This window comes from Marmota marmota, unplaced genomic scaffold (assembly GCF_001458135.2).
Source record: "Marmota marmota marmota unplaced genomic scaffold, marMar, whole genome shotgun sequence".
Taxonomy (NCBI): Eukaryota; Metazoa; Chordata; class Mammalia; order Rodentia; family Sciuridae; genus Marmota; species Marmota marmota.
In genome coordinates this window covers 29,580,725-29,592,639 of record NW_026000057.1, presented here as the reverse complement: position 1 = coordinate 29,592,639, position 11,915 = coordinate 29,580,725, and the positions used below count along the sequence as shown (strand labels likewise).

The window sequence follows — 11,915 nt, the reverse complement described above, 5'->3', positions numbered from 1 at the left end:
GGGCGGCGAGCCGATCTGGAATGAGATGGAGGAGGGAGCCTCGGGCAGCTTTTCCATCTCCCTCCCTCCTTCCAGCGCGCCAGTCCAGGGGCTCGGGTGCCGGGCGCGCGAGGGTCTTCTTTAGACTGGTGGGCTGGGAAGCCGGTGGGCGCGCGGCGCGAGAGAGTGGGATAGGCGGGAGTGAAGCCGCGGCACGCGCGGAGAAGCTTCGATCTCGCCGAGGGGAGACGAGAGGGTCGAGCGCATGTTACTCCAGCGCATCGGAGAGTTGCCGGGGTTGGCGGCTGGGGAGGCGAAAAAGGTTTGGGATGGGGAGGAAACCCCGGTGTCGCGTGGTTAAGCTCTCTCGAGTAGAATGAGGGTGGTGGTGGTGAGAAGGGGGATCACATTGTCCTCGCCCCTCCATGCTTGGGACTGGGCTGTCATGGAGGAGGGAAGGGGGAGGAGCGAGGCCTACTGATCGCTGCTACTGAGCGCTGCTGCCGGTCGGCTTGCCGGCCGGACCTGCTGCATTTCACACGCGCATGTCTTCCATTCATTCATCCTTTCCGCGCAGTGCGCACGCCTCAGAGAATGCGATCGCGTCTAGATCCATCTGTTCTTCCGTGTCTTTATCTCCTGGAAGATTTCTGCTACACGGTTTATTGGAAGTAGAACTTAACTTTTAAGAGTGCTTTTCCATTTGAATTTTTTCTTTTCATGCTACAAGCTTTCCTCTCCATATAGGCACCATTTTAAACTTTCTTAAAGCAAGTTAATCTCAGGCCAGAAAGTTGGTAGTTAACCCTAAGGCAGAGGATATTTTTGTCATAGTTTGAGTTTGTCGACACTGGCTCACTGAGACTTCTGGGCCTCTCTTGCCTTTTACGGATTGTCACACATATGTGATAATGTCTCAGGTGCATAATGGAGTATATTAGCAACCAGAAAACATTTGACGTTATGGAACCTGTTGCAGATTTTCCTTGCCAGGTATTTTTGTGAATTTGTACATGATAATTTGTGATTTTGGTAATAGTCTACCAATATGCTTTGACTTTTAAAAAGACTTATTTAAAAAACTTTGAAAAAATTATCCCATAGACTACACAGTCGCTTTTTTTATATTACATTGATGCAAACTGTCCTTGTTTGTTGCCAGAATTTAAGGCAGTTTTTCTGTTTCTTTGCTTGTTATTTATTGGCACCAGTTTTCATTTATGTTTCTGGGAATTACATTGACTGCAAACCTCTCTTAAGTAGCTAATAAAATTAACTGACTTTAGAGCATTAAAGTTATATAACAACGAAGTATAAATATGTAAAATTTAAAACGCCTTTAGGAGATTCTGATGTCCACTTTTGACAGGATCTGCTCCGAGCCACTATACTAGTGTTGGGGAAGAAAGGTTACAGTGGTAATGGAGGCAAGCTTTAAAAATCTTTAAATGATAAAACAGTAATGTGTTCGTAAAGTTTCATCAGTAACTTTTAGGTCCTTCAGATTTTGTGAAGCTATTCAGGTTTGTTTCAGCACAAACACTCAAGTGGTGAAGGACGATTTTGAGTTAGTAAATGTTTATAGTCCCTGGTATGTTTAGGGTTGTGTACCAAAGGATACAAAGTTAATACAAAATGTGATTCTATACCTTGTTCGTTTTAAACTCTTAAGCTTAATTCCCAGTGTTGTGATCACTGATACAGTGTTCTAGTCCTGGCCCAGGAAGATTTGGATAGTGTGTTTAAATTTAGAAAGAGGAATTAAAAAAAAAAATTAGGGAGATGAACAACCCAAGAACTTAAAATGTAGAAACCTAGATTGAAACTATAGTAGTTTGGGGTTATATGTAAAACAGTATTGAAGTGTGCATTTTTAGTGAGAAATACAAATTTTTACTACTTTTATGCACCCTTGTCCACAGGCTAATGATGTAGTATTTCTTTTGACAGTTTCATTATTTATTTATTTTTGGCACTAGAGCTTGAACCCAGGGCCTCCTGCATGATAGTCATACACTCTACCAGTGATCTGTACCCCTGGTCTTGGATTTTTTTTTTTTTTTTTTTTAAGGTAAGGCAGTGTCCCCAGGCCATCTTACCTCCTTTTTTAGTTGTAGCTGGACACAGTACTTTTATTTTATTTATTTTTATGTAGTGCTGAAGAGCCAACTCCGTGCCTCACATATGCTAGGCAAGAGTTCTACCACTGAGCTACAACCCCAACTTGGATTTTTTTGTTTTTTAAGCAACTGATTAATACCAGGTTGCAGTTGAGGTAATATTGCTGACAAAAAAATCATATTTCATTGGTACTTCAGCTAACTTGTAAGTGTCATTAATGCCTTTTTTTTTAAACTGTGCATAATCATAAGCATTTAGAAAGAGCCATGGGCTTTTCCTCCTTATCTCACCTTTCATAGACATTTGGTAGTTTTTGTCAGTGGAAATTACATACAATATTAGTCATTTTAAGTCCTTGTAAAGTTTTAATTGTGTGTATGGGTTTAGTTACATTAAGGTAGGGTTTATAAATATTAAAGTGACAAGAAACTTGAAAGAGAAAATTAAAGGAAGGATTTTACTTTTTTACAGGTGATGTGACAGAATTTTTAACATTGGACAAACAGTACTGTTCTGTCAATCCTATGGGCATTTGAATTGTGGCTAGGTCAAAATTAGACTTGGTATTACTTAAGATGGTAAGGCAGTGTCCCCAGGCCATCTTACCTCCTTTTTTAGTTGTAGCTGGACACAGTACTTTTATTTTATTTATTTTTATGTAGTGCTGAAGAGCCAACTCCGTGCCTCACATATGCTAGGCAAGAGTTCTACCACTGAGCTACAACCCCAACTTGGATTTTTTTGTTTTTTAAGCAACTGATTAATACCAGGTTGCAGTTGAGGTAATATTGCTGACAAAAAAATCATATTTCATTGGTACTTCAGCTAACTTGTAAGTGTCATTAATGCCTTTTTTTTTAAACTGTGCATAATCATAAGCATTTAGAAAGAGCCATGGGCTTTTCCTCCTTATCTCACCTTTCATAGACATTTGGTAGTTTTTGTCAGTGGAAATTACATACAATATTAGTCATTTTAAGTCCTTGTAAAGTTTTAATTGTGTGTATGGGTTTAGTTACATTAAGGTAGGGTTTATAAATATTAAAGTGACAAGAAACTTGAAAGAGAAAATTAAAGGAAGGATTTTACTTTTTTACAGGTGATGTGACAGAATTTTTAACATTGGACAAACAGTACTGTTCTGTCAATCCTATGGGCATTTGAATTGTGGCTAGGTCAAAATTAGACTTGGTATTACTTAAGATGGTAAGGCAGTGTCCCCAGGCCATCTTACCTCCAGTGGCTCATCTTTCTTTGTAGCTTTATCTTCATTCTGCATTCTTTATTATCCCCCTCCTTTTTCACCTTGTATTTGTTTTTAAGGTAAGATAAATTTTGATTTCTTCAGTTAACTGAAGGCATGTAATTTTACTTGTTTTTACATTGTAACTTGAACTATTTGAACTCTACATTAATTTCTTCAGTGAATCAACTTGGACAGCCAGAAGATTTAATGTTTCCTTTTTTATACTTTAGAAACATGCTTTGAATTGCAGAGAGTTTAAATAAGGCTTAAATACATATTGACAAATAAGTGTTGTGTTGTAAAATTCAATGTGTGTGTCAGTGAAACACTGTTTTGTTGATTGGTATACTTTATAAATTAGTATAGGTGTTTTTGTTTTAATTGAAGAACCCAATATATCAAAGATGATTAATAAGCCAAATAAATTTGGTTCTAGCATTTGTGTCACAAACTTCATTTCGTTTTATACTCTGACCTAATATGAATAGTTATTTGACTTCAATATATTTAGTGTAGATAAACAGTTTACTCACTGAAATTGCAGAGAATCATACATAAAGTGAATTATGTAAGCTTAATCTAACTTGAATAGAAAATTGTGGGCAAATAACACTTTTATAAAATGTTCTGTTTAATTTATATAAGATTTAGATTATTTTGGAAGTACCAGCAGTCCTCGACTTATTAAGGGACCTGTGAATTAACTTTTCTATCAATGGTAATTTCTCCTTTTTCTTCCCTGCTCCCACTAGAAATTTCCTTTAACATCTGTTGAATATGAGTTGTACAGTCTTGATCAGACTTTAGAAGTGAAAATGAGCATGGGTTATAGTCTCATTTTAATATCTGTTACTAGAAACATTGAAATTTCTAAGTTTAGTTGAAAAATTGGGAATAAGACATGTTAAGGTAATTTTGATTTTTAAATGCAGTATTCAAAGATGAGAATTTGTCAGTTAAGAAGGACCAGATGAGGTTAATACTCTATCAATGCATTCCATGCACACATCTTTTTCCTCTGCTAGGAAATTCTGCAGCCTTTTGATTATCAATCCTTGGCCATTAGCAACAAATGCAAAGCCTATGATCTCCCACCCTAAGATACTCTTCCCACCCACTGCTAAAAATTTTTGGTAATAATCAAATGTTCGGGGGTGGGGGGGAGGGGGGGCGCTGGGGTTGTGGCTGAGTGGTAGAGCTCTCGCCTGGCATGTGTGAGGCTCTGGGTTTGATCCTCAGTACCACATATAAATAAATAAATAAAATAAAGGTATTATGTCCAGAGGTATTATGTAAAAAATACACATAAAAAAATCAAATGTTTCTTTATAAGTCTGTTGTTGTGTCTGGAGGGAAAAAGAACCGTTTTTGCTCTAAAATATCCGAGAATGTAGTCAGAAGTGTAAATTTTTAAAATGTTATTCCATAGAAATAATGGAAAGCTGAAGTTGAATCACACTGTTTACTTTCCAGTGGATCATGACAGACCCAAGCAGTATTGTATTTCATGTGTATGGATTCAGAGTTCTAAACAACAAACTCCAGAAATGACAAACAAAAAAACAACAAAAAAATGGCCTTTTAAAAATGACCTGTGTGTAACAGCTATTTTTTAATGGAAACAGAGCTTTATTTTTTAGTAGTTGCTAACATAGCACTTAATGTAAGTCAGGCACCACACTAATTCCTTTACATATATTCATACCATCCTTATAGCAAATCCTGTAAAGTAGGTAGTATTATTATTTCACAGATGAGAAAACCAAGGGACCAAGGTAAAATTTGTGTGACTAACTTTCCCCAAGATCACACAGCTGGGGTGTTATTCAAACAAAATAACCACATTCCAGAGTTGTACTTTCACAATGGTGACATCTTCTTTCCAGTAAGCATGCAATGTGCTTTCTTTGGGTGACTTCAGAAAAGGAAATTTATTTTGATAAACTTATCAGGCATTTTGCTACAGCTATAAAATAAAAAAATGTGGGGACAGTTTTTTCTAGGTGCTATTATACTGTCATGTTGAATAATAAAACTACTAAGAAAATACCACCACAATTTCTGAACCTGAAAGATTGAACAAGCAGTTAGAGTAGTCCTTGGTATCCGAGGAGATTGGTTCCAGGATCCCCAGTCCCCTCCGCAGATACACCAAAATCTGCAGATGCTCAAGTCCTTTATATAAAATGGTGTAATGTTTGCATATAACCTATACACAGCCTCCTGTATACTTGAAGTCATCTCTAAGTTAATTATAATACATATTACAACATTAGTGCTATGCAATTGTTCTGTATTGTTTAGGAATAGTGACAAGAAAAAATTGTATATGTTTGGTATAGACACTATGTTTTTTTCCTGAATATTCCATCTGAGGTTGATTGAATCTGCCAATAACAAGCCTGCAGATATAGAAGGACTGTATACTAATTGTATTTAATATAATGGGTCTAGGATTTTTAGTACTTATTATTAATTTTGGTGAAAGGTTTCTCAAAGTTGAACAATTGTTTTGAAAAAGTTTCAGCTAAAACACACGTGTTCATTATGTATTTTAAGCTTGTTAAAACAAAGTACTATACAGAAATTAGTTAAAATATTCTTTCTCTGCTGTTGATTATAATGAGTCAATAAAATTTTCATTTTTACATGAATATGTTAATATTGCTATAAAAATTCTTATGGGGCAGTAGCCTATGTATCAACACGGATAATTTCAAGTATTAATTAAGAAAATCTGACATCTTAATGGAGAGATAAAATGAAAATTTTTTCTTGTGTTTTTTTACTGAATGAAATGAATGGGTAGGGAGTTCATGTTTCAGGTAAATTTTTTTTCTGTCACATAGTTCCTAAATGAGAGCCAGAATTCAGACCCAGGTCTCAAGCTTTATTATTGTCCTGTTCAAGAAAAAATCAAAGTAAAATTCAACTAAAATAAACCCTCCAACTCTTTTCTTTTAATAAAACTTGTATATTAGGCATAAAATTGATGCATACATCATCATTATACACAAATATAAAATATATAAATATTATGATCAATATATACCAATATGTTTGTATATTAATGTAAATGTTAATATGGTGTAATATATTTAATAATTTTATGAATATAAAAAGTTAAATATAGCCAGGCGTGGTGGCACAGGCCTATAATCCCAGTGCCTTGGGAGGCTGAGGCAGGAGGATGAGTTCAAAATCAGCCTAAGCAACTCAGCGAAACCCTGTCTCTAAATAAAATATATAAAAAAGGGCTGGAGATATGGCTCAGTAGTTAAGCCCCTGGGTTCAATATCCAGTACAAAAAAAAAGAAGGAAAAAAAGGTCAAATATAAAATAATTTCTGAAAGGATTATATAATATTGTTTAGATTGTGGGAATAGGAGTGATTTTTTTTTTTTAATTTTGTTTTTAGGAGTGAATTTTGTTCAAATATTTCATTTGAACTTGAGTTTTGCCATGTTAATGGTATTTAGCATTTACTGTATTTTTATAATTTTTTTCCCTTGATTTAATAATACATACTTGTGGTCCAAAATTTGAATTGTTCCCTTTAGTAGTCTGGTGAAGTTATAAGATTTTTTTTTTCTTTTTTTGCAGTAGGAATCAAACACATATCAGAATGTTTTTAAATGCTTTAAATAAAAATGCATAGAATTACACAGGAAACCAGATTGCAGTAGGGATTGAGTTAACATGAAATATATCAAGCACATGGCCTGGCATAGACTAATCCTTTTAATGTGAAAAATTTATCTGTTCCCTATCCCCAACCACTGAGTTTCCCTTTCCAACGTACTCATGTTCTTTAGTTTTTTGAGGATCCTACTATAAAAAGGCCATTCAGGAGGACTTTCTGTGATAATGGAAATACTGTAGTATGCTGTCTATTGCATTAGCCACTAATTTAACATGTCAGTTACAAACTTGAAAATGTGCCTAGATCAATCAAGGAAATGAATTTTAAACATTATTTAACTTTGATAACTTTAATTAGCCATGTAGATAGTGGCTTTCAAATTGTACATTACTACTTGAGAATCTAGACACATTGTAGTGTGTACAAATATATGAATATATATTTCGTTTGATTTTGTAAAGTAAAATTGGATATGTTCAATTTGGTTGGATTAAATGATTTAATTTTATCCTAGAAAACCTTTTCAGTATATTTTAAACATCCAAAGCTATTTATTTGGTCTTGTATAAAATTAAAATTATTCTATGGGTTAATTTTATCGCTTTTTTTTTTTTTCAACTGTGTGAATAGGTAGTCCTAATACTGTTCAAAACTCGGGATTTGTGCAGGAATATACAGTGAAATCTTCTCAAGCTGATTCCTGTTTAGGGAGATCATCATTTGAAGCGATCAGCATTATCCATGTCTTGTCTTTTTTTTTAATAGACATTTTGTATATACAAGTAAATGTGATTTTAAAAAATATATAAATAATAGCCATCTTCCACAGTATTCTGGTACATTGCATTTTTGCCCAATATTTATTTTAGAGCATTATATATCAATATGTAAAGCACTCACTTTTTTTTGATAGAATGTATTACATAGTGTGGTTTAACAACTATTTCTATATTGACGACCAGTATAACCTTTTACTTATATCCTTTCATGCAGGGGGTAGCATATCTATAAGGTAGGTATTTTGACAACAAATTGAAGTTAAAAACAGTACTGGTCAAATAAAATAATTGTTCAAGTTTAGTTGGCTGTCAAGTTAATTAATTCTTAGGTCTTTTCCCTCAATGAGTTAACTGTTTATGTAGGGAAACAAAGTATAAAACATTCGTAAGTTTTAGAGAAAGAAACTGGATATCTATGTATCCATAACCTAAGAGATCATCAGTACCTCATTTTTTTAAATACTCTCATCATGATTATTTCTTTGTCTCCTTCCCACTTTCTATCTTGAATTTCCTGTTAATAATTCCATTTTTTGTAGTAATCTTCATTGTATGTATCTTTCAGCTAACATGTTGTTTAGTTTACAAAAGTTCCCGAGAGAAAATAATTTGAATACAATTTCTTGTTCCTAGTTTGGCTTCAGCTTCTATAATGTCTACTAAAGCTCTTCCTGGGGAAACCTTGTTCAGGTTCTTGGAAACAGAGGAGTCTGCAGTTATTATCTGGCAGGGTTGTGTTGTGGGCCAGGCAAGAACATGCAGTAGGAGAGCAGTTTGTGGGAATAGGCCACTCTATTATCTTATTTTAAGATTAGATTAAAGCAATACTCTTTTGGGTCCAATAAGGGAGCTGAACACAAAGGAGGGAAAAAGAACTTCTTTATCACATACATGGTCAAACTGAGTTAAGTATGGATTTAACCTGGGCCAGAACCCATAGTATTTAGTGGTTTTCATTTTTTCTTTATTACAGTGCTAGGGATGAACCCAGGGCCTTGTGCATGCTAGGCAAGTGCTCTACCACTGGGCCCCATCCTCTTGGTTTTTTTAGGAAATGTGTCTTGGTCATAATAGCCATCAAATCATATTGCTCTACTCACATTCACCTGAATCACATTACTCCAGTCTGAACTGTAAACTCTTACATTTGTTGCACATTCGTCTTCACTTGATCTCCTTTTACTGTGTTTCTGATTCCCTCTCATTTTACTTCTCTGTTGCACCCCTCTGTTGCCTGTGTCCATTGCCTTCCTCTTACGTGATTTCTTGTGTCACTTTGGTGGATCACATCTTTAGTAATTTTTTTTTTAAGAAAAGATATATGGGCTTTTTCCGCCAGGCTTTTCGTGCCGCCATAATAGTGTACATGAATGTCCTGGCTGATGATCTCAAGAACATCAATGGCAAACACCAGGTTCTTATTAGGCCGTACTCCAAAGTCATTGTCCGTTTTCTGTGATGATGAAGCATGGTTACATTGGCAAATTTGAAATCATGGATGATCACAGAGCTGGGAAAATTGTTGTCACCCTCACAAGCAGGTTAAACAAGTGTGGAATGATCAGCCCCAGGTTCTATGTGCAGCTCAAAGATCTAGAAAAATGTCAGAATAATTTGCTCCCATCCTATCAGTTTGGTTGCATTGTATTGACAACTTCAGCTGGCATCATGGACTATGAAGAAGCAGGATGAAAACACAGGAGGAAAAATCCTGGGATTCTTTTTCTGGGGATATAAAACGTACATAACAATAAAATGCCTCAGTGGACAAAAAAGTAAAAGAAAAAAAATGAAGATATATGCTAGTTAAAGAACTTTTTGAGACTTTGAATATTAAGCAGTATTGTTCTGGTAGTTTGCCTGGGCATAGAATTCTTTGGAATTTTGAAGATAATTGTTCTGTAGTTCTGTTGATAAGTCTAAAATGATTCTGATGATTTTTTTTCTTTTAAATATGACTGATTCCTTTCATATCCCCATTGCTTAGAAATTTGTAGATTCTTGTCCCATTTCATATTGACATAGAGTGTGAGTATGAACTTCTTAATTTTTTAAACTTTATTTCTGGTTGTCAATCCTTTATTTAATATTTTCCCTTGTACTTCTTACTTTTGGGTATTCCACTGTACCTCTGTTGATGTCATATAGAGGGTGGCTACCATCAACATTGCAGCTCGCAGACTGGGCTGGGCAGGGCAGTCCACAGGATCTTTTCAGTGGTTCCAAAAAATTCTCTGGAACAATGTTGACAGTTTCATTGAAAGTGATATTTCCACTGTGTTTAAATTTTTTTTTTTCCTGTTTATTTTTGCCTCTTGGTGGTTCTTTGAGGCTTTGATAATGAGGGTAAAGGTAGAAGATACCACTTCAGACTCCCCTTCTTGGTTCGGAATGGTCCGTTTCACTGTCCTCAGACCCTTACATTCACTGGTTGCCTTGGGGATGTCATGACCAACCTTTTTTTCTTTTGGAGGTAGACCTCATAGAAGATACAGTAATAACCTTTCCACCCAGTGCACCTCAGGCATATGACTTTGATCTTGGAGTTCAAGCTGGGCAGCATTGTGAAGGTCGCTGATGTCAGAAGAACCTGGATTCAGGACAACTGAAGAAAGTTGTGCTTTGGCCTCCTGAGTTGAAAGCCAAAAGGCAGGACTTTTTAAATATGGCAATTCATATCTATCACATGTGACAGATTTATTTGTGTTTTTCCTCTCCTGTCTCTTTTTTTTAAAATATTTTTTCATTGTCGATGGACTTTTTATTTTATTTATTTATATGTGGTGCTGAGAATTGAACCCAGTACTTCACACATGCTAGGCAAGCACTCTTCCACTGAGCTACAACCCCAGCCCATCGTCTCATCTTTTTATTCTTTTTGAAACATTCAGATTTTGGATTTTTTAAGACTAGTTCTCTGGGAAATTTCATGTATTTTGCAGTCTTGTATGTCTTATATAAATTCCCAGGTATTGTCTCTCAGTTTTCTTTCTCCTTGTTCATTCTCTCCCTCTTGTTTTGTCTTCTGAATGTTGACTTTTATAACTTTCTGTAATTCTATATGCATACAAAAATCATAAGTTATGCTTTTTAGGATATACACACACACATTTAAAGCATATTCTTTTCCCTACCTCTATCCCTAAGATGCTTCTTTTCTTTTTCTTTTTGAACTCTTCTGGCAGCAGTCCGAGTAGCTTGGAGTAGCAGAGGGGATTGAGGGACCTAGCTACTCTCTAAACAGCTTTTACTGAATTCTCTTTTACCTCCCTTCACTCCCATTTTTAATGATACTGCTGCCAGCCTTTAAGGCTCTTGTTGCATACATTGATCCGGTTACCACTTGTCTGTCTGCATTCCAGTCCCACCCACTTTATTTCCTTCTTTTTTTAAAAAAAAATATTTATTTTTTAGTTTTAGGTGACACGACATCTTTATTTTATTTTTATGTGGTGCTGAGAATTGAATCCAGTGCCTCACGCATGCTAGGCGAGCGCTACCACTTGAGCCACATCCCCAGCCCCACTTTATTTCCTTTTGTTTTTTCCATATGCGAGAGTGTGTGTTTAGTTTCTTAAATCTGTGCTGTAGTTTGTGAGATTTTGGGAAATAATATTAGAATCATCCATTTATTCAAACATTTGAGTGCTTATGTGCCAGGCTTTGGTATTGAACCCAGCTCTTTCCTTCACTTTATATTAATGAATTACTGAATAGGAAAAAAAATACATTTATATTAAAAATAATAAATGAGCTGTGAGTGGTAGCAGATAGATGCCTGTAATCCAGCAATTTGTGAGGCTGAGGCAGGAGGACCGCAAGTTTGAGGCCAGCTTGTATAGTATAGTGAGACCCTATCTCAAAATAAAAATTTTGCTGGGCATGTTGGCTCATGCCTATAATCTCAGCCACTGGGGATGCTGATGCGGGAGGATCGTGAGTTCAAAGCCAGCCTCAGCAAAAGCGAGGTGCTAACTAACTCAGTGAGGCCCTGTCTCTAAATAGAATACAAAATAGGGCTGGGGATGTGGCTTAGTGGTTGAGTGTTGCTGAGTTCAATCCTGGTATGGAATAAAATAAATTTTTTTTAAAAGGTTGGGGACATAGCTCAGGGATAGAATGCTTGCCACCCTGGGTTCAATTTCCA

General features: G+C 35.7%; 1 protein-coding gene and 1 pseudogene across 2 annotated transcripts in view; both read left to right on the top strand.

The window, feature by feature from the left end:
* Nucleotides 1–11,915, top strand: part of Eif4e (eukaryotic translation initiation factor 4E) — a 39,749-nt gene that overhangs the window by 675 nt on the left and 27,159 nt on the right. Inside the window, exon 1 of one of the 2 annotated variants that reach the window (XM_048813655.1) lies at nucleotides 230–301. The exons of the other annotated variant lie outside the window; for it this stretch is intronic. Coding sequence (XP_048669612.1) covers nucleotides 245–301 — 57 coding nt within the window. The 5' untranslated portion in view covers nucleotides 230–244. Of the gene's footprint in view, nucleotides 1–229; nucleotides 302–11,915 lie in introns of those variants that run through there. 2 annotated transcript variants of the gene reach the window in all.
* LOC125619784 lies at nucleotides 6,583–10,417 on the top strand (annotated as a pseudogene).